Raw genomic sequence first — 22,878 nt, forward strand, 5'->3', positions numbered from 1 at the left:
GTCACCGGTGAGGGGAAGGGACCCGGGATGCTCAAGGGAGAGCAAACGGGTGCATCCCTGCAACCCCTCCAGCAGGAAAGGAGGTTGAGCCCAAGCACAGAGGCTGGAATGCTTGGAGCAGGTGTCGAGGGTGGAAGGAAATGTCTGTTTTCCTAGGGAAAGAGAAGCAAGGATGTCCCTAGAGAAGGGGACACAGGCAGAGAAGTTGGAGTTAAGAAACGGAAGGCCCCCTCTCTGTTCTCTAGGACTGGAGGTGGCTGAGTCACTCTGTAGGTGGTGGGCCTGATGTTACAGTGAGATCAGCAGGGCTGTGTCCCTCCTGAGCCCCAGTCAGCTGTGGAGGATTATTTGGGGTGTGGCTTTGCCAGGTGGAGGCAGTTTAATGATGGGAGAACAAGGGGGTGAGGGTGTATGCAAGGAAGTAATCCCGGGGATGGCCATGGACTCTGAGCTGGTGAAGGGAAGTCCAGTGAGAGAACGGAGGACCTGGTAGGTGAAGAAGCTAGTGGAGTTGGGACTGTATGTGTAACAGAAGAAATGAGAGGGAAGGCTGTATCAACAGTATACAGGCTAGGGACACAATTACCAGTAATGACAATGTCCATTACCTTGGCTGTGAGGACATGAAGTAGGCTGCAGGCCAAGAGCCACAGGAAGAGGGGATGGGTGAGCGCCTCTGGGAAGGATCACCTGTGTGTAATTTGGCTTCCCAAGTCAGCCTCTCAGGTGAAGTCCTCACTGGGACTTAGGCCTGGAGTTCAGCCAGACCTGGGCATGAAGTCTGTCCTTCCAGTTCTGAGGCTCCACACAAATGACTTCGTTTCTCCAGCCTCGGTTTCTCCTCCTGCAAAGTGAGCGATTGCTCTTGGGTCGAGAGATTATGCTCTGCAATCTGATGAGGTGTGGCGGGCATAATGCAGGGAGCACGCTGGGTGGTGTGGGTTTATTAAGCAGCCACACATCAGTTCCCAGAATGCTTTTTTCTGGGGTCCCAGAGCCGAGGTGCCGATGTAGGAATCGAGCCTCTCAATCAGATGGGATGAGTGGGAGAGCCTGCCCCTATTTCACTCCAGTCTTACAGAATAAGCAGCTGGGGTCCAGGCAGGCAAAGAGGTTGCTTTCTATCACTACAATGCTATTAGCACAGAGAAGAATCTCCCTTCTAAGATCAGCTGGAGTCATAATTAAGAGGGGAAACATGTACAGAGGCTCATCTGTAACATCCCAAAGCCAACTAGACTTAAGATGCACCCAGAGCGCATTGCCTTCACTCACTGGGATACTTTAAAGCTGGTTTTAATGGAAACAAAAGATCTTACTGGGCACACCTGTTGTGTTCTCTCTTAGCTCCCTACATTCCCCAAGTCACCCCTCAACCCATTGGGCAAACATGGAAGGCATCAACTTTGTGAATGGAGTGTTGACAGCAGGGTGATTCACAGTACATGTGTTGGCTAATTGCTCTCCCTAGCCCAGACAGAAGGAAAGAGATAGGCAAAGAGATTTGAATTTCCTTAGAAAACTTGATCAAGTATGTAAGAAGCACCCTAGTCTGGCTTGTCCCTCAATGGTTTTCAACCTAGCCGGTCCACCTGGGGCAAATCCCTCCTGGTCTCTATACCCCACACTCTCCATTTATAAATGAGAAGATGAAGACAGTGAAGGCCAAAGCCTGCTTATCTGGGACCTTCAGGTGCTACCATTATGTGGTCTGGTGTCTCTCTGGCTGCCCTGGCTCTTTGGGGACAAACACAGAGAGGTAGGGCAGAAGGGGGCCAGGCAGATTCATCATGCCAAGAAGCTGCCCTGGTCAAGCATCTCAGTTCCTCCTCTTTTCAGTCTATTTTCAGGCCTATTCAGGCCTATATTCAGGCCTATTTTCTTTTATCTCAGCCCATATCTGAAATGTCTTGTTTACTTCTCTGTCGTCTTTCTACAGTCAAAAGTTCTAAAAGAACAAGGACATTGCCTGCCCCATCTCAGAGTCCACCCTAGCATCTGGCACCTAATAGGTTCCTTGTGTACACTGGGAATGTTGACTGAAGAATGAATAAATTGAGGGATGGGTGTTGTGGGTGATGCCAGGGCTGTGTCAAGCATGACCCTGTGACCTGTGCCAACTTCTAAGAGGAGGGGCTGGAAATACAGTCAGGAGGCCTGAGTTCAAGCCCTATACTGCCAATTAGTGGTTGTATGACTTTGGGCACATCACCTGACCTCTGGAGCCTTAGTTTCTTCATCTGCATATCTCCAAAAATGATCTCACCTACTGAGGCATATTTTCGGGAATGAATGGTCACATTTGAAACATGTTAGCCCCTCCCCCCAGTCGCCTTCTGCTGGGGGATGAGCAGAAGCAAGCGACAGTGCTATTCTGTGTACTTTGCGATGTTTTGGGTTGGTTTTGGTGCTGGGGGAACAGACCCAGGCCCTTGCACTAGTATGTGCAAGCATTGGGAGCCACTTGGTCAAATGCCCAGGCAGGAGAGCGCTATGGCTGGACCTCGAACGCTTTCATCAGTGGCCACAGGGATCTTGGTGAGCCCAGGTTTCTGAGATAAGTCAGCCAAAAGAGCTCATGTCTTAACTTTCTGCTTTTTTGTGGCATTAGAGATAGACGCCTGGGCTGCTAGCAATCGGCCACTGAGCCACATCTCCAGCTCTACTTTATTAATTTTTGAAGTCAGGGTCACAGGGAGGTGGTGGCACACACCTTTAATTCCAGCACTTTGATCCCTGAGCTGTAGGCCAGCCTGGTCTACAGAGTGAGTTCCAGGACAGCCAGGGCTACACATAGAAACTGTCTTGAAAATTCAAAAAAGAAAAGGAAGAAGAAAAAGAAAGGAGGAGGGAGAGAGAAGGGGAAGGAAGAAGAAAGGAGGAGGAGGAGAGGAAGGAGAAAACGACTATAGGGTCTCACCACGTAGTCCTGGCTAACCCAGAACTCAATATGAGTAACCTTGAGTTTATGTCTCTTTCTGGGATGCTGGGATTACATGCCTGGTGTATATAGTTCAGGGATCAAGCTCGGGGTTCATATATGCTAGGTAAAACCAATCCAGCCACATGCATCCCTTTATCTGTTTGTGTCCATCAAAAGTATATATGAAAAAATAATGAGCCAACTGGTGGTGGCACATGTCTTTAATCCCAACATATGGGCAGCAGAGGCAGGTGGATGTCTGTGAGCTCCAGGCCAGCCTGGTCTAAATCGAGTTCCAGGACAGACAGGCTTACACAGAGAGACTGTCTCAAAAAACAAAACAAACAAATAAAAAGATAGCTCAGGGATTAAAGGATCTTGTCACCAAATCTGAGAATTTAAATTTGATCCCTGGATTACTCTCCACCCCCCTACACACACACAGAGAGAGAGAGAGAGAGAAAGAGAGAGGGAGGGAGAGAGAGGGAGAGAGAGAGAGAGAGAGAGAGAGAGGGAGGGAGGGAGAGAGAGAGAGAGAGAGAGAGAGAGAGAGAGAGAGAGAGTAAATAAATGTAAGGAATGGTGGTGGTGCATGCTTTTAATTCCAGCAATTGGAAAGTAGAGGCAAGCAGGTGTCTTGAGTTTGAGGCCAGCAGATCTGAGTTCAAGGTCAGCCTGATCTGCACAGGGATCAGTTAATGAGACCCTATCTCCAAATATAAAATAACAAAAAATAAAAACAAAAGAATATTTAAAGAGTTAAATTAGCAACCGACTTCACTGGGGAGAATAAAGGGGCATTGCTCAGGCTCACCCAGTGAACGCATAGTGCCTTCTCTCGGGGTTTCCAGGAGAGGGAAACGAGGGTAGCATTGTCCTGGCTTCCGGAAAGAAATGTGTGTTCTGGTCTGAGGCTGGCTAAGCTGTGTCCTGTCAGACCCTGGGGTATAGTAGCTGCTTCTAAATCCTAATTCTTCCTTCACTGCCATGTTACTCCTCAGCCTGTCTTACAGGAGAACGGGAGGATATGGAATCTGTTATACTGGGAGAATGAGAACACTGCAGTTAATAAATCAGGGTGACTCAAATACGATTTTTTTTTCTCCTCCCAACACATGTATTTTAAAATCTGAAAAAATCTGGGTAAATTCAAAACTGCAATAAGTCTCGGCCTCTATGTCTGTAAAGAGAGAGAGAGAGAGAGAGAGAGAGAGAGAGAGAGAGAGAGAAACCCAAAACACAGAAATATCTATTCCAGAAAGGCCCTGGATCTACCCAGATGGAGCGGAGAGAGGATGCTGCATAGGTTTTTACACCTCCATAGAGCCATAACGAACACTCACACACTACATGAGATTTGTAATAATAATGCCCTCTTTCTGAGCAGATTTCACCTCACCTAAAATGGAAGATGTACATCAGGCATTCTGTGGTTCAAAGGGCCAATCAAGGGAATAAATTAGAAAGGGGCCTCCTCATTTAACACTGCAACTTAACTTTACAGTAAGACCTCCCTCCCTCCTACCGCTGGAGGGCGCTGTCCCTCTAGATCCCGGCTCGGGCCAATCACAGGCTGCAGAAGTTCTTTAAAGACCAAAGGAGGGAATTCAACCGGAGGGAGGGGGCGGGGCAGAGGCGTGCCTTTCGGCCAATCAGAATCCCCAGGAGCCCTACTCCTGTGCAAAACTGGGTTGGCCAATAGTAGGGGTGGGACGAGAGGCGGGGCGGCTCCCGCTGTGTGACAGCTGTGCCGACCAATGAGTGTGCGGCCCGCTGCCTATAAGAATCAGCTGGGCCCCATCCACCTGGCTCTAAGGTCTGTTAGTCCTAGGCGCCGACGGAGGTGTCCCCTGGGTTTACCTCGCCGCCGCCGGGCCCCGCTCCCCGCCCCCAGTCTCGGCCGCTGCGCAGCCACTCTCACTACTCTCCTTGACTTAACCATTCCCGGGTTTCTGCCGTCGGGGCGCCGGGGCCGGGCGAATGATGCCGTCGGAGAGTGGAGCTGAGAGCCTGGAGCGGCCCGCTGCGCAAGTGGGGACGGATGCGTCCTTGGCAGTGGCCATGGCTGGGGCGGCCGGCGGCGGCCCGGACCCGGAGGCCTCCTCGGTCTCTCCGGGACGACACCAGAGCCGGCTGAGCTGGCCACAGGTGAAGCGGCTGGACGCGCTGCTGAGTGAGCCGATCCCCATTCACGGGCGAGGCAACTTCCCCACGCTGAGCGTGCAACCCCGACAGATCGTGCAGGTGAGGTGGTGTTGGCTGGGACGGTGTGTGTGTGTGTGTGTGTGTGTGTGCTCTGCCGCAAGATACCTGGAGTCTGTCATTGGCCTGGCAACTAGGAAAGCCAAGGACGGGGAACCTGGGCTACCAGCTCTGTTCTTCCCGCACCCTATTGAACTTTCCTGCCCACAGTTTTGGGGAGTCCTTATCCTCTGGGAACCACTCACCAACACCCTGGCTGGGAGATGAGGAAGGCACTAGATGGAGGCATCACCCCATCTGCACGCAAAGGCAAAAGATACAGCAACTGCCAGTGAGGAGTGTGTATGCTTGGCTCCAAAATAGCTTTCTTCCTCTACTCCACATCCTTGGACCTCCTGCAACCTCAGAGTTCCAGGGGCACTGTCCTTGTGTTCTCATAGCTCTTGGCTCAAGAGACCTAGGCTAGGTGAAACAGCTCAGAAACCCTTGGGAAGACTCCCTGCCTCCCACGTGCTTCAGCCAGACCCGAGACCCCACCCCTGAAGATAGCATCAAATTTCCATTTTAGGTGCTCCTGCTCCCTTAAGACTGGAAATGAAGGCCAATCCAAGGTTCAGACCCCAAAGCACCATCCCCCCTCCTGAGGAGGTATGGGGAAGGTTCTAGCAGCTGCTCCCTCCGTCAAACTCCATCTTCCTTTTACTTAACCCCGTATGACCTCAAACTTACTCTTTGGGGTTATAGCCTGAGCACTTCGGTATTCTGAAATACCGAGGGGGTGCCTGTTCTCTTCCCCCTATTCTAGCTAAGGACTCAGGTGGGACTGAGAGCTGCCTAAGACTACCTAGTGAGGTGGAGATAAAACTCGGGCAGGCGGGGGTGGGGGTGGGATTCCAGGAACTCCCTGGGAGCAGATGGTACAGGTTCCAGAGTTTGCCACCACTCCCCTGGCTCCTAAGCTCTTAGGGGAGTCTGATAATAGAAACCAGAAAAGTATAGTGATGCCTCCTGTGTGTTACTGCCAATCATGGGCTTTACACACAAACCGGGTGAAACTGGACATCCCCCTGCTACTATAGCCTCCAACAGAAAGGGAGGGTGGCTGCTGGGGGATGGTCTTAAGCTCCCTTCCTAGGAACAAGGAATGAGATGGAGGGGGGCGGGACGGATTCTCCTGGGCTGACTCACTGGCTGTCTCAGTGTAGCTGACTGAAGCATTCCTTTCTTGCCCGATGTTGTAGGGATTATTAGTAAACGCACTTTGGCTTGTTTTGTTTAGAGACAGGGTCTTCCTATGTTTTGCCTGGCCTCCTCTCAAATTTGTAGGCCCAAGTGAACCACTTGCCTCAGTATCCTGAGTAGCTGGGGTTGCAGGTGTATGCCTATTATGCTTGCTTTTCTCCTGAGGAAATACCATAGTCCCAGGCATGAAGGGATGGAAAGGTGGTGTCCAGCATGATCACACCTCCACAGGAACACTAAGGGCGCAAATGTGACTGGGTACCAACCTCTGTCTCCTAGTCATGTGAGGGAGCCAATTTCATGCATGGTATGGTCCTCCTAAACTAGGGACATCCCAGGACAGGGAACTGTTGGTTGTGGAGTAGGGAGGTGGCAGAAGCCTCAGGACTAGACTGAGAAGTTGGGTGTCTAGGTTCGTTGTTTATTCCCTCTGCTGGGTTTCATGGCCCCATCTGTGCAGTGGAAGTGAATTCGACTACTCAGCAATATCCTGTCTGGTTCCAGACTCCCAAGGGAACACAAGCCTTCACCTGCCTGTGTAGTCAGTCTGTCTCCTGGTGGGGAATCACAGCTAGCAGCTTTAGAAGCTGTTGTGATATTAAGGGTCTGGGGAGGGGGGTTCTTGCAGGACTTCTCCCCAGTGCTAAGTTGTCTCCTGATTCAAGAACGGAAAGCCTTCTACCTCCGCACCCAACAAGGTTTTCCCTACTGCAACAATCTGAGCAGCTTGTGCCTGGCTAGAGGGACCTCTTCTTAGTTGAGCCCCTTCTCTAACTCTGGAGACCACTTACCGTCCTTGTGACCTTGAACAAGTCATTTGTTTTCTCTCACCCCAGAGAATTGAACTCAGATCTCCAGCTGCAGCCAGAGGGCTTTGCAAGTCTTCAGTCTTCCTAAGGTCTCAGCACAAGCCCTGGACAGAGCAGTTTGGGGAATTGGGTGCCTCAGCATGGGAGAAGGAAACTACAGTCACTGACCCCTTCGTGGTTGGAAAGTCTGATTTGGGAGGCTGCAAGCTGCCCTGTAGTCCCTGGGTGTGGCAGTATCTGGGGACTGCCTGTCAGACTGGCAATAGTCATACCTGGGAAAGAGACAAGAGCCAATGGTTTGGCTGACACAACTGGCCCCATGGCCCTGACGCAGGGGATATAATGAGGGGATTGCTACTAACTCACTCACCTGGCCAGATGCCATGCCCTGGGGTGGGCATCAGCTGGGGAGCAGGAGTTGGCTTAAGGCCCAGCCAACTCACCTGAGACTCCAGGAGGGGGGTGGCCTCTCATTGGCTACCTGGGGACAGTTGCTGGGGTGTGCAATTGAAAGATCATATGCTGGCTATAGGAACTGGCCCTGTTTGGCTAAAGTCATTCCCAGCCCCTACCTTTTCATCACCAACTACTCTGGGCCTCTGTGATTTGAGGTTCATCCTCACTTTGAAAAAACAATGTCTAGTGGTGCACCTGCATTTCCTTCACTTAGGAGATGGAGGTAGGGGATTTGAGTTCAAGGACAACCTCAGCTAGTTAGAAGCCACCTTGAGCTACTGAGACTCTGTCTCAAAAAAAAAAAAAAAATATATATATATATATATATGTGTGTGTGTGTGTGTGTGTGTGTGTGTGTGTGTGTGTATAAGTGTGTGTGTATAAAATGATATATAGATAGGAATGGAGAAATTGGTTTAATTTTGATATCTGGTCTTGCTATATATCCTAGATTGGTCTCCAAATCTGAGAGATCCTCCTGCCTCAGCCTCCCAAGTTCTAGGATTACAGGTGTTCTCTGTCATGCCCAGCTGAAGTTTACAAGGGCAGGATTAGAACACAAGTGTATAGTCTGCTGCTTCTGAACCCTAACCTTAAATGTGGTGGAGAGGAGGGTAGGCTGTGCTAGGGGGTAGGGAGCCAAGTGTAGAGAGTGAGTTTAGCAGACATGACCTCCAAGTTCTTAGCAGCAAAACAAAAAGACAGACTTGGAATTGGCCATAGCTGGGTTTGATGTAAGGATGTGACTTCACGCCTGTGAACCTGTGTCCCCATCGATAACATAGAGATCATGAGGATCTATCCCCATAGGTTCTTGTTTGGTTGATGGGTTACTTGAGTTAGGTTTTGGTGCTGGGGATGGACTCTACACACATGTCAAGCGTGCCTTGTGCAGCTGAGCCACACCCAAGTCCCCTCCCCCACCACAGATTCTGCTGAGGTCCTGCATCTGGTACTTACTAAATACCTAACCCTGGTACTCCTCCCTTTCCCACCCCCATTACCATGACAACTCCTTCCGGAAGTCTTCCTGGAGGGAGCCGCCCGCCTCAGATTGCCCCACTGCAGCTTGCCTTCTCAGCATTTACACGCATTCTTCCTTCGCAGTAATTCCCTGGGAGGCTGGAGAACAACCTGCCCCAGAGCCCTCGCTGACTTGGCAACTAGGTGCGGTTGCAGAGTCACTGAGGGCAGGAATGCTGCCTGATCACTTTCAGGACACTGTGAAGGGCTTGGGGTTGCTGAGAAGCCTAATGTCTGTTCACCCCAGCCTCACTCCTCTCCCACGGATGCACTGCCCAGGGCTGTAGCTAAGATCCAAGTTCCAGGAGACGACTCACAGGTGTCCCTATCATGTGCCCATGCCATCACCCCTGGGGCTCCAGGTGGGGTCCTCCATAGCCTCCTGCCTCAGCCTCCTAAGTGGCTGGGATTACAGGCCCGCTCCACCACTCCCGGCTCGGCCCTGTCATTTCTGAATGGCTTCTGTTCGTGTAGTATTTGCTTCCCTGGTTCCTTGTGAGGGCAGACAAACAAGCAGAAAACAGTGTGTGTCATAGTCAAAAGAAAGAATGGGGTAGGAGAGAAGGCTCAGCAGTTAAGAGCACTGGCTATTCCCAGCATCCAGAGGACAATCCACAACCACCTGTAACTCCAGTACCAAGACTCTGAAGCCCTCTTTTAGCCTCCGTGGATGGAGTACATGTGTACATGCAGGCAAAACATGCATATACATAAAAATTTAAAAAGTATGTTAAAAACTGAAAATAGCTAGGCGTGGTAGAACACCTCTTTATTCCCAGCACTCAGGAAGCAGAGGCAGGCAGATCTCTGAGTTCGAGGTCAGCCTGGTCTACAGAATGACAGCCAGAGCTGCTACATAGTGAGGTCCTGTCTCTAAAAACAGTAAAAATAAAAAGTCAGAATTTTAAAAATTCAAGAGAGTATACATGGACTTGTGAGTCTAACCCACCTGGGTTCTGGTCTTAGGCTGCTTATATCACAGCCTTGGAGGTGTCTTTTTACACCCCGTCATCTGTTGACTGGAATAGTAGTCCTCAAAATGGGTTGTCATGGAAGTTAATGTGCGAAGGCATGTGGGGTGCTAAGCAGCCCATCACGCAGTGCCTGGCAGGATCCCAGGTGTTTGACTTGCCATGTTAGGAAGGTCGGGTAGCACAGTGGGAAGAGCCAGGCTCTGCGCTGAATGCCTAGCTCTGTATTATTTACCAGCTGTGTGACTTTGGACGGCTATTTCCCAACCTGTGAAGCAGGAATATACCTTGCCTCATCAGGTTATTATGAAGATTAAGTGAGGTTGTATTTTAATGTAAAGTGCTTCGTAAGTTCTCAGCTTGCATTTGTTATTTTTACTGCTCTTCTGAGTCATTCCTTTCAATTGGGCCCTTCTCCAGATTGGCAAACCAAGGCTTTGTGAGTTAAAACACTTCACAAAGACACAGAAGCTGGTAAGAGGTCAACAGTGATGGGTGGTAGCATGATTAATCCTGGAAGTCCTTGGTGAAGGCCTGAGAGGCCCAGGCACCTGACCTCCTCTCCTCCCCACCCTCCCCTTGCAGGTGGTCCGCAGCAGCCTGGAGGAACAGGGATTGCATGTGCACAGCGTTCGATTGCACGGCTCAGCCGCCAGCCACGTGCTGCACCCCGAGAGTGGCCTGGGCTACAAGGACCTGGATGTGGTGTTTCAGATGGACCTGCAGAGTGAGGCATCCTTCCAGCTGACCAAGGCAGTGGTCCTGGCTTGCCTGCTAGACTTCCTGCCAGTGGGAGTGAGCCGGGCCAAGATCACACCTCTGACACTCAAGGAGGCCTATGTGCAGAAGCTGGTGAAAGTGTGCACAGACGTGGACCGCTGGAGCCTCATCTCACTATCCAACAAGAGCGGTAAGAACGTGGAACTCAAGTTTGTGGACTCGGTGAGGCGCCAGTTTGAATTCAGCGTTGACTCCTTCCAGATCATCCTGGACTCCCTGCTGCTCTTTGACCAGTGCTCGCCCACACCCATGTCAGAGGCCTTCCACCCGACTGTGACAGGCGAGAGCCTCTATGGGGATTTTGCTGAGGCCTTGGAGCACCTGCAGCACCGAGTCATTGCCACACGAAGCCCTGAGGAGATCCGTGGTGGTGGCCTCCTCAAGTACTGCCACCTCCTGGTGCGGGGTTTCCGTCCAAGGCCTAGCACTGACGTTCGGGCCCTACAGCGATACATGTGTTCCCGTTTCTTCATCGACTTTCCGGACCTGGTGGAGCAGAGGCGCATTCTGGAGCGCTACTTGGAGGCCCACTTTGGCGGAGCAGATGCAGCCCGCCGGTATGCGTGCCTTGTGACACTGCACCAGGTGGTCAACGAGAGCACCGTGTGCCTCATGAGCCACGAGCGCCGCCAGACGCTGGACCTTATCACCATGCTAGCCCTCCAGGCGCTAGCTGAGCAGGGCCCTGCTGCCGCTGCTGCCCTGGCCTGGCGACGTGCAGGCTCTGATGGGGTTGTCCCAGCCACAGTTAATTACTACGTGACCCCCATGCAGCCTCTGCTGCCCCGGGCTCACTCCTATCCCACCTGGCTGCCTTGCAACTGACTCTCATCTTGGCCAGAAGGCAATGTGCACCATGGGGGTGGGGCAGGTTCATCAGGTATGTGGGGAGGATGTAACCAGACACAGGCCATCCGTGGCAGCGGGCCTGGGACAATAGGGTTGGGCCTTTGAACAGACCAGACTTTCCCTGCATGAGGCTCCTATGGGCTCAAAGCCAAGTCAGGTTCTTGACAGGAGAACCGTTTGGTCATCACACCACACTCTTGGACCTGCATGACTTGGGTCACGGAGGCTAACTTGTCTTGAAAAGACAAAGTCAGCTCTGGTGTTCATGGGGGGAGCAGTCTCAGTAGAAACACTTTGGGTTAATTTCTCTGGCCTAGATGGGGTCAGCCCACAGGGGCCCCAGAAGCTCCTACGCTGGCTAAACTATGACGTCATATGACTCACTTGGGGTCTAGCTGAATGATTCACAGAGCCTGGTGGCTCATCTTCGCTGACCATTAGGTATGAGGCAGCTCCCTGGGTTTTTGGAGAGATGGGAATTCAGTCTCTTGAGACCTGCATGAACTTCTTGAGGTGCTGAGGTATATAGTTTACAGGTTCTAAACACCCAGGATAGGATGCATACACCTCCCAGCCTGTCACCCTCTCCCTTCCCTTGTGGCCCCTCAGGAACCTGCTGTCCGGACACTCAATGCTGGGTTCAAGGTTGCCACAGTCAGCCACCCATTTGCTTGGTTATAGGATTTTCACACAGCTGGGGGGAGGCCCTTCCCTCTTCCCATTCCTCTGGACTGGTTGCTGTGCTACACTCTTCCCACCAATAAAAATTGTCTACACCGAGCGAGCATAACTGTATGCTGTCTCCTAGGTAAGGCTCTCTACCGCATAGGGCTGACACTGCCTCCCCAGGCTGAGTCTGACTTGTATTGTGGGAGGAGCGGAAGAGTAGCTGTGGTGTGTCCCTCTCTCCTGTCCCTCCCGTCCACAGCTTGACAATCATGAACTGAGAGTGTGGCTGGTCTCATGTAGCCTCAGCAAGTCTAGACCTCTCACATTAAAAGGAATGTATATCCATCTCTCCAGGTTCTGTCCCTGGAATCCTAGAGGCCCGGACCTGGCCTCTGGTGAGCACTCTATCTCCCCAGGAAGCAAGCAGGGTGAATCTGAACAGGAATGAAAGCCGAGGCTGGGGGACTTGGAGGGTCCCCCAGACTCCAGGTGGGGTCTCCCCACCAAGTAGACATGGACATGCTCTAGCTTGTTATAAACAGGCTCCCTGGAGAGGGGCTGGGTCTCTCTGAACCCAGCTGGGGCCAGCTATGTGGTTCAGCAGTGTCAGCTTTTGGGGTGCTGTTCCCTGAGGGCATTGGCCAGTCACTTTTGAATGATGCCCACTGTTTACACAGCCTCTTTGATCTGGGAATCCCAAAGCCTTGAACCTATGCAGCCTCATTAGGCTGCTCTGAAGTGGTGACTTTGATGGTTCCTGTCAGGGTGGAAAAATGAAGGCAGCAGAAGAGGCCCCGGGTGTCAGAGGGAGTCCTCACCTGCTCCATGGGTTTGGCGAGGTGCCTCAGATCCTTCTCCTCATGGCTCTAAACAGCTGGAAGTGGGGTTGAAAAGGCTCTTTCCCACTCAGCTGTGGCCACCTGACTAAGGCTCTCAGAGAACCTACCTCCCGGTTTGGCCATTTGAGCCAGGACCTGAGCTGGAAGCAGTGCCAACACAGCGCGTTCAACGGGTTGGGGTGAGCGTTCACCTGGATGCGCTTAATTCAGGAAATGATCTTTGTGTGTGTGCACTGTCTGAGCTCAACCACATGCCTGTTACGGTTCTGGGTCTTAGGATTCCCTACCCTTGTGACAGTTACAACCTAATAAGGTAAACTGTGATCTTAGAAGGTCAGCAATGCATAAAAATGTATGTAACAGGGGACTTCAGTTCACACAAGGTGCCCCTCCTTGAGAGCTGGTATTGGACTGAACAAAGGCTGACAGGTTCTGGGAAGTGAGCCATGTAGCTGTCTGGAGAAAGTGTTCTGGGCCAAGGGAACTTGTCTGAATGTACACGTGCCCTGGCAGGCATGTCTGAAGGAGGGCACGTGTGCCTGAGGATGTGCGGCTGATCCTGTGTGGGTGTGGGTACTCTCTGGGGGCGGTACACACACGTGCATGGATGTGAGGAAGTGGGGGAGTGGCATTTCACAGCAACAGCTGTGTAGCATGATTTATCCCCGGCCAGATGCCATGCTTAGGGATACCAAAGCATCACTTGGGGCTGCATCCTTCTAACAACTCCAGAGAATAGTACTATTTCCATTGTAGAGACAAAAAAAGGAGGCCAAAGTGGTCCAAGAGGTTTGTCAGACTCAAAATGTTGCTTCCCACCCCTGTATTGTAATGCCATATGAATGATGGTGACAAGTCTGTCTCCTGTGCGTATGTGTCAAGACTCGGGCTATTTTCTGTATGACTGGCGGAGTGTAGTAATGTGCCAGGACATACATTTTCTTGATGTATCTGTGCCAATAGTCATGGCTTGGGGTGATTGTCTGGGACCTGTTGTGGCAACACCACACCTGTGAGCCTGTGGGTGTGGTGCATTGTTTCCGGGTGTGAGAAAGACACTCTGTACCTGTCATTGTTCTTGTGGATGCTAGGATGTGCAAGCATCAGGAATCTGGAATAGAGGACAGGTGAGGGGAGAGAGTCCAGTCCTTCACCTTGTAACCACTGTATCAGCAACAACCCACCGACCCCTTCCCTTCTGGTATGCAAGTCAGAGGGCCAAAGCCACAGTGGTTGGAAACTTGAGGAAGGGCACCCCCAGGCAGGCACATGGTATGCTGGCCCCTCCAGAGCTACTACCCACCCTTGTGCTCGGCCCGGGGAAGCTGTTGGGGGAGTCAATGGCTCCCTTGTTCCCCTTCCTGCTGTTTGTGACCAGGAGAGGGTGTTTACTCTAGTCCCTCCCTCCCAGGCTGTCATGGTGCACACCCCTCAAGCAGTGACAGCAGCTCTTTAACTCTTGCCCTCCCTGCCCTCCCTGCGGCAGGCCCAAGAGTGGGGAGAGTCCATTCTTGTGAATTATTCTCAGGAGCTCTCTCTGGAACCCAGGGCCTCCCACATTCTAGGCAAACATCTCCAGTTCTGTTTTTTGGAGACAGGGTATCCCATGTAACCCAGGCAAGTCTCCCATCTTCCTGCCTCAGTCTCCCAAGTGCTGGGGTTACAGCCATATGCCTCCAGTCCTGACTCCCCTTTATCAGATTCTCAGGTACACCCCACACCCTTTACAAAGAGTCCCTTTTTAAAAACTCTCCCAAGTTTAAATGTGCCTGTCTCCTGAGGAGACCTCAGTGGACAGGCTGTTGTCATCCACTGTCACAGTTTGTAAGCCAGTGCCCAGGCCCAGACTGCCAAACCAAACAAGCCCTCCAAGAGCTGTCAACTGAGAGACACGACCCACCCAGAGGAAAGGCAGCAAGGACGCTGGCAGCATGGACCTCAAAACCACACCTTTTAGCCTCACGTTACTGAGGTTTATTCTTCTCACGTGTATACAGTTGGGGAACGAGTCGATATATAACCACTTTACAGAAGCCTCTAAGTTCCGGGTGGTGGGTGAGTAAATGTGCCTCCCTCATCAGGATGCAAGAAGAAATGGATTTCCTTTGTGCACTAACTTTGCTTGGAAGTCTGATGTTGCCACCACCTCATCCTGAGAAAGAGGTGTCCCCCTAGGAGGCAGCAGCTGATTGTCTGCAAGGAGCCACAGGTAAGGAGCCACAGGTATGTCCTCGCTCACGTGGGGAGGACAAGGACAGTGGGCGAGGGAAAATGGGGCTTTCCTACACCCGTGATTTGCAGCAAATAGGCCTCCTGGAGCCATGGGACATAGTGATGATGGGGACTCCAGCTGCATTGTGACTTGTTTAAGAATGAGGAGTCTGTCTTTAAAAAGGAACCCTTCTCATGGTCACACCCGCCATGTCTGCTGACTCTCAGCTAACTGACAGCCCCTCAGGCCCCTGTATATAACGAGTCCCCAAGCCCCAGGCCCTTGCCGCTGTCAGGGCCCCCAAGAGGAAGGTGCTGAGACTGGGTAGTCAATCCTGGAAGTCTTCCTGGGGGCAGTATCCAGAGAAGGAGCAGAATGCAGAAGTCCAGACCCAGAAAGTGGAGGCTTAGGAGCTGGAAGAACAATACCAAGAGCCTTAATTACCTTTTCCAGAAGCTTCCCCACCCCACCCAAAACCTTCCACATCTGTCCCCTTGAGAAGGACTTGCCAGGGGGGAGGCAGGGCAAGAGGGTTTGCTATGGAAAGGGGCTCGGAGAAGCAGAGGTTCTCTTGGGTCTTTGTCCTTGGCTGGGATCCCCACCAGTCTGAGCAGCTGGAATGGAATGTCCTGGAATGAAGAGCCTGCCCCTCCTCCACTCCGCGGTCAGGAGCTCCCCAGGGCTGTCCCAGAGACTCCCAATATGGTGATGCTCTAGAGCCTCGGTTCTCAACCTTCCTAATGCTGCCACCCTTTAATAGTTCCTCATGCTGTGGTGACCCCCCCACCAGAAAATTATGACTCTAATTTTACCACTGCTATAAGCCTTATCTTTGTTTTCCAATAGTCTTAGGCAATTTCTGTGCCTAAGGTTGAGGACTCCTGCTCTAGAGCCACCAAGGCTTGCACTGTTCCTCCAATGAAATGTTATCTGTGGCCATTCTCCCCTGTCCTAGGCAGAGTGGTTTCACCATTCACAGAGCCCCACTATGAGGCACTCGGTAAGACTTCTTACACCCAGAAGTTAGCTCTTCTCTAGTGTTCCTCAAAATAATTGATTCGAGAGCTGGGGAGATGGCTCAGATGTTAGAAGCCTGCGCTGCTGCTCTGGTATAGGATGCAAATTCCGTTCCCAGCACCCATATCAAACAGCTTACAAATGCCTGTAACTTCAGTTCTGGGGGACCCCACTCTTGTGTCCTGCAAGAGCACCTGCACGCACATGCGTGCACACACACACACACACACCAGTTAAAGTAAAAATAGATCTAAAAAAGTTCAAAGCCTGGTAGTGGCACACATCTTTAATCCCAGCACTTGGGAGGCAGAGGCAGGCTGATCTCTCTGAGTTCGAGGCCAGCCTGGCTTATAGAGCAAGTTCCAGGACAGCCACGGCTACACAGAGAAATCTTGTCTCAAAAAACAAAAGATTTAAAAAGGGAAAGTCATTGCCCCAAGCTGACACAATTCAATTCACCCCAAGACCAAATTTCAAGTTTGTTCTGTTCAACTTTGGGCTCTTCTACCTACCAAAGTATATGTGATCCTCCTCTTCTGCTGCCCAGGCTCTTTGTACCTTGGCACCAAACATCCCTGCCTAAGTCTTCAGGGAGGGGAGACAGCCAGAGGCAAGCCTCAGCCATGCATACATCCCTGAACATCTTTGGTCCACCCTTGCCATAAGCCAGGTATGTTGAATCAGCTTGATTCACCCCCAGAACCCAGACAACTGGCAAAAAGTGTGTCCAGTCCCAAGGGACAGGGTGCAAGACACACTTTACCAACCCTCCAGCATCTCATACCTCCCTCCCCAGGACTGGACCCATTAAAAAATGAGAACTCAGAAATCCCCCAAAATGATGCTGTCATTAGCCCACTGAACTTAGAGGTTCTACACCTTTGAGAAGCCATCTGCTTACCTCTGCCCTCAGACCCATCGGTGGCCATGGGGTTAAGAGCCTTGCTTTTGCTGAGTGTTTGAGAGAATGTGAATAATGGGTGTAGAGTGTTTGGCACGGTGCCCAGTGTAAAGGAAGTGGTTCATTTATTCCAGAACTAAGGGTTCTCTCCTCTCATCACTCCTGGCCAGGGTGTAGTCAAAGGAATAATGGGGAAGAAATAGGCTGGGAATTTCCCAGCTTTCCTAAATACTTCCTTCCCCGCCTAGAGTCTTTCGAGCACTGAGACACCAGGGCACCCGATTGGTTCCCAATGAATCAAGCTGTCAGCACAAGACACTGCCCACTGCAGGTCTGGAACACCTTAGCCTGGACCTGTGATTTCAGCCATTGTCTAGGAATCACCTTGGTCGTTAGGTGGTGGCTGCTTGCATCGGCGTAACAAATCTGTGAATACAGAACTGACTTGGGTGGTGACGGTCAACACGGGAAGCCTTTTCCCAAGAAACCTTTCCTACTAGATTCTCTCCTTGAAGTCACAACTAGAGTTGTGCTCCCAGGAGTGACAGATGCAGATCAAAACCCCAGCCCAGCCTACTCACACTGGAAGCCATCACTGGACTCGCTCCTCAGTTATGGGCCCCAGGGACAGCCACCACCTCTTGTTCTGCAGACCCTTATACAGCCCAAAGCCAGAAAGCTCCAGAACCAAAGGCAAAGGGGCTGACTGAGGACTGGGCTACACCGAACAGAGCATGCTCCAGGCCACGCCCCCAACTCTTACTAAGTAGCTCCACACTGCCCTCTGGTGGCACTGCTGATCTAGAGGCTGGACCAGTCAAGATGCAAAGGGGCTTGTTTCTTTCTGTTTACTGACCACCCAGATCTACTGGTTGACATAATGCCTTCTTTGCACAGATTCCCCAGGGTCCCTGAACTTGCCCAGGCTGCAGGCTAGGGGCCATCAAGAAAGTATTCAGCCAGAGCTACATCAGGAAGTCATGTAGGTTCAGGGGTACAGTAATGTTAGCCAGTCTAAAACGTAATTTCCACTGGGCGGCAGTGGCCCACGCCTTTAATCCCAGGCAGAGGCAGAAGCAGACAGATCTCTGGAGTTTGAGGCCAGCCTGGTCTATAGGTGGAGTTCCAGGGCAGGCTCCAAAGCTACAGAGAAATCCTGTCTCAAAAAAGAAAAAAAAATCAACAAACAAACAAAAACCCTAAGACGTAATTTGCTTGGGATGTAGCTAAGTTGATACAGTGCCTGCCAAACATGGATTAGGCCCTGGGTCCAACAACAACACTACATAAACACAGCATGGTGGGGTGTTCACCAGAAACCCCCTGATTTGGGAGGCAGAGGCAAGAGACCAGAAGTTCACAGTTGGGGCCAGACAGGTAATTCAGCAGGTGAAGATGCCTCTGCCAGGCCTACCCACCTGAGCTCAACCTCTGGGATCCACGTGGTGGAAGAGAGAATGGATTCCTGTAAGTGTTCACCTGACTACAACACAGCACTTCAGAACATGCATGCTGCTCACCCACTCATGAATAAGTAATGAACGTTAAAAAAAAAAAAAGTTCAAAGTCATCCTCTGCTATTTATGGAGGTTAAGGCAAACCTGCCTCAAAAAACAAACTGAGAAAATAATCTGGGCCCCAGTTAGGTCTCCTGGGAGGTGACATCCGGGGAAAGCTAGCTGGAAGAGGTCTGGAAAGCAAGCCATTCAAGGTGGAGACCCTCCAGTGCATGTTTCCTCCTGAATCAAGGAGTAAATGGAAATCGGTGTCTGCTGGGTGAAGACAGAATGGGGCCAAATCTGGGAACCCTACACAGGATCCTAGGAGGGCCAGGCAGGGTGAGCAGGTGGCTTCAGTTGGTTGAAAGTCACAGAGCACACTAACATAACCTGAGGTTCAAGTCAGTGAGCTCTGTGTGCCTTGGTCCAGACTTTCTTTGGGGGCGAGGAGGACATCTTAGCATCTGAAAAGGGGGTTGGGGGAGGGGCCCACCCACCCTTCTCCAGCAAGTGTCATCTCTATGTCTCCACCCACCCCACCTCTAAATCAGGTCAAAGCTGATTACAAGGAGTCCCAGAGTCCACCCTAGCTGCGATGGTAGAAAGTACTTTATGTCCTTAGTGTGGTCCAGATCCAGTGTCATCACTGCAAACCTGACATCAGGCAGGCAGTCCTGGCAGCAGCCCAGCCTGAATGCCAGCTAGGTCACCTCAAGGAAGTCCTGTGTTCTCTGGGCCTCGGCCTCATGGCCTGGTCCCGTGGCTTCCTCAGAAGCTCTGAGCTCTCTAGCTAAGCAGGTTTCAGGAAGGCCTTCTGAGAACCCGCCAGTAAGTCTGTGGAGGGGAAGGCCTGGAGGGGGTGGAGTCAGCTGCGGAACCCTGCCTATCACAGTATACCTGACTACCTCCAGGACAACAGCATGGCTGTCACTCTGACATCTTCCTCTTCCTCAAGCCTGACAGGAAGGACACTATTGAGAAAAGATGTGACTCAGAGAGGGGGCAGTATTGTTCAGGGTCACTGGAGACAGGGTCCAGAGGTCAGCTCCCCCTAACTGGGATACAGTGGAAAGGGCGTGCACAGGCCTAGGACCATGTTCTCCCTCGCTCCTCTGGCATGTGACCTTGAGAAGTCCCTTTTCCATTCTATAAAATGAGGACTTTAAATCAGCTCCTGGCTCCTGAGACAAGCCAGCACCCATCTCTAGGTGTGATTTAAATGAGTAAAATATCCTACCATGATTTACAGTGGGAAAAGGAACCCTTCACCCCACCTTAGCCTCCCCACAGCCCTCCTGAGAGGTAGATGTGCTCACTTTACCGCTGACAGTGGATGCCATCAGCCACTAAGTGGGGACAGAAGAATGGGCGCCTGAAGGGCATCTGTCAGGAAGAAGCAGGTGGCATTTCCAGTCTGGCCCTTTAAGGCCCCCTTTCTGGAAACTGATGCCATGCCTGCCCCCTTGGGGCTGTTAAAGAGTATCACCTGGCTCCATCCCTGGCAGAGCCATCTTAGAGATACTTGGGGAGGGCTGCTAGTTGAGTAGGTGATAAACATTCCATTCGGGTCATCCCCATCAGGCTACAAACACAGGTAACAAAATTATTAGGAGTAGGAGAAAAACTGTCTCCTATAAACAGAGAGGCCTAAGTGCCATGGGGACAGATCTTCAACCTCTATGGGATTCTGCCTCCCCTAACGGGAAACAGGAGCTCAGAGGAGGAGAACCGGGTCATACAGCCCTGGGGCAGCCCTCCTTCCATCCTGGGACCATTTTCTTCCTCCCCAAGAGATGGAGCTGGGCTGTGGAGAAACCAGCAGTTTCAAGGGCAGGACTTTACTTACAGTCCCAAGGGACGCAGGAGAGGCCACACTTGCGCAGGTGAAGGTGCCAGATACTTACAGTCCCAAGGGACGCAGGAGAGGCCACACTTGCGCAGGTGAGGGTCCCAGGTACTATAATTTTATTGCAGCAGGCTCCAGCTAATTAAAGTTTGCCACCAAATCCCTTCCTGAAGCCTAACACCCTCCACTAATTCTGCTCTGTAAGGGGACTTGGCACTGCCATCTAACCCAGCATGAGAGAAGAAACCACAGGGAAAACAAAAACAAACGGTTCTATTAGGGCCCCACAGATGTCAGACGCCCCAGAGATGGGAGATCCCGGGCACCGCACCCCAGAAAGCACCAGTCAACAACACCTCACCTCAGTCTCACGTTCAAGGTCCCGTGGCCCCCGATTGTCTCCACCGAGTAGATGATGCCATCCATCTAGCCAGCACCCGGACCCGTCCGTCGGTCCGTCCGTCGTCCTTCCGCCCGTCTTGGGAAACCAGGGGTCCAGGGTTCTGAGGTCAGCGCTGGGGGGAGGCGGGGCCGCGGGGCGGGCTGCGGCGGAAGGGCGAGTCGGGCTCGGGGCAGTGACCGCGCCGCAGCCTCCCGGCGCCCCAGGGCACGCAGCTTCCCAGGCCGAGGGCGGATGCCAGCAGCGCGGGCGGACGACCCCGGCGGCCGCGGCGCGCACCCTTCTTGAGACGCGACCCGTGCGCCGCCAGGTAGAGCTCGGCCTGGGCCACTCCGCCGCTCAGGCGGCTCAGGCTCTCGGCGCGATGCGCCAGGCGCAGCTCAGCAGCCAGGAAGACTCGGTGCAGCTGCAGCACCCGGCTCTCCAGCTCCGACACCAGGCGCCGGCGGCCCTCCACTTCCAGCAGTCGCCGCCGCGCTTCTGCCAGCTCCAGCGCGCGGCCCCCCGCTCCTGCCGCCGCGCCCGCTCCCCCGCCCGCGCCCCCCGCCGAGCCCGCGCCCCCCGGGCCCCCACTAGAACCCTGGCGCCAGCGCTGCAGCTCCTGCCCCTCCGCCCGGGTCTCGGTCGCCTCGGGCAACGGCGGTGACTGAGTGGGTGTCTGGGTCGAGGTCGGCGATGGGGGCGGGGGCTGGAGGGACGGCAGGGGCTCCCGGGGTGGCGGCGGGGGGGACCCCGGTTCTGCCGTCCCTTCCTGGGCCCCTGGGCCACAGGCGCTGATGCGGCAGCCCGGCATCCCCCGCCCCGCGGCGGTCCCCGGCTGTCGGTACGCTGGGAGGAGAGACGCGGGGCACGAGATGAGGGAGAGGCGACTGCAGAGCCCACACCCAGAGCATGCACCGCCCCGCAACTTATAGCACATGGGGTGGAGCGATGGGCAGAACAGCCAATCGAGAATTGCATGTCCTCAATCGGCTCTGCCCTTCACCAAGAAGCGGGTCCCCAAGCGCCTGAGGTTCCCAGACCTTCTCCCAGGTTGGCCCTTATTTGGGCATCACCCCAAATTTTGGGTAGATAAGTGGCAGCCACTTTCCTCGCCTGGACTCTCATAGCAGTAAACTTCCAAGTGATGCTTAAATGTCATACATTTCAGTCTCCACCCAGAGGAGCGAGGAACATCACCCCTGCCTCCTTTCCCTCTCTGCATGACAGTGAGAGCCTGGCATAGAACTCCACGCTCAGGATCTCCTGGGCCACAAGGCTCGATAGGACTCCCTCCTCCATCATTCTGGGGTTGGGAGAGTGATTAAGGCAGGACAATTGGCGTCCTTAGAAGGTTGAACATGATCGGATTGTTTGCACACCAGGAAGGCACTTGGCTTGCAAAACAAATACCACAGCCACTGTTGCTGGGTCCTCCAACCTTCGTGGGACCCTTAGAGAACTCCAAAGTGTGCAAAATTATTTTTCAGCTCCAGCCCTGCCTGTGTGTGCACCTGCCAGCACTGTGCCTTTTATGTGGAGGGGAAAATTCCGAAGAAGCCGCGATGCCTTGCTCAAGGTCACATTGCAGGATAGTGGACGGAAATGAATAAGCTCAACCATTCCATCAGAGCCCTTTAAGATACTTGAATTCCTCCCCTCCCCCAGGCGCTCGACTCTGTATCTAGGATTTTAATCATCCTGGCTCTATCTAATTTCTTTCCCCACAGCAAAAGTAGCCCTCCTGTTCTCACATTGTCCCAGACTCCAATGTATCTATTTGAATGTGACATTAAAGATGGGAGGGGTCCGTGGTGGGAGAAGGCAAGATCCGAAGGACGGGAAAGCAGCTTTGAACCCCATTAGGAAGGACTGCATCGGTCCCCGTGTTTCAGAGGACCTGCCAAAGGTATGGCCAGCGCCCTGAATCTCAAAGAATCTAAAGAGGAGTCTGGCTAGGAGAGAAGGGAAGTCTGGGTCTCTCCTTCCCGCTGACCCTCCCCTAAGTGCTTACAGGCGCCTTTTGATTGAGTTACTGCGGACTTGTGGGCATGACAACAAGTCTCCAGAGAGGCAGCTCCCCAGCCAGGGAGGAATCAGTTAGATTCAGGGAAGAGAGACGACTCAAAGGTAGAAAAGGGGACTGGAGTAGTTCTCAGAGGAGAGACAGACTGGGGCGATGACTCCACAACAGGAAGAAGAAGAGGAAGGGGCCTGTCAGCTCAGTGAGCTCAGTTCAGTAACAGGACCCAGGGCCAGGC

The 22,878-nt window shown here is 52.6% G+C and overlaps 2 protein-coding genes across 2 annotated transcripts; one reads left to right on the plus strand and one right to left on the minus strand.

The window, feature by feature from the left end:
• The first annotated feature begins 4,709 nt into the window (after nucleotides 1–4,709).
• Nucleotides 4,710–12,035, plus strand: Tent5b (terminal nucleotidyltransferase 5B). Its single transcript, XM_051189036.1, has 2 exons — nucleotides 4,710–5,167; nucleotides 10,212–12,035. Exons 1-2 carry the CDS (start codon nucleotides 4,904–4,906, stop codon nucleotides 11,229–11,231), a joined length of 1,284 nt encoding a protein of 427 aa, XP_051044993.1. The 5' UTR covers nucleotides 4,710–4,903; the 3' UTR covers nucleotides 11,232–12,035.
• Nucleotides 12,036–15,310: 3,275 nt separating this feature from the next.
• Nucleotides 15,311–21,544, minus strand: Trnp1 (TMF1 regulated nuclear protein 1). Its single transcript, XM_051189042.1, has 2 exons — nucleotides 20,600–21,544; nucleotides 15,311–15,388 (listed from the first exon to the last, which is right to left on the minus strand). Exon 1 carries the CDS (start codon nucleotides 21,429–21,431, stop codon nucleotides 20,748–20,750), a length of 684 nt encoding a protein of 227 aa, XP_051044999.1. The 5' UTR covers nucleotides 21,432–21,544; the 3' UTR covers nucleotides 15,311–15,388; nucleotides 20,600–20,747.
• Between the last annotated feature and the right edge of the window lie 1,334 nt (nucleotides 21,545–22,878).

Source organism: Phodopus roborovskii, unplaced genomic scaffold (assembly GCF_943737965.1).
Source record: "Phodopus roborovskii unplaced genomic scaffold, PHOROB, whole genome shotgun sequence".
NCBI lineage: Eukaryota > Metazoa > Chordata > Mammalia > Rodentia > Cricetidae > Phodopus > Phodopus roborovskii.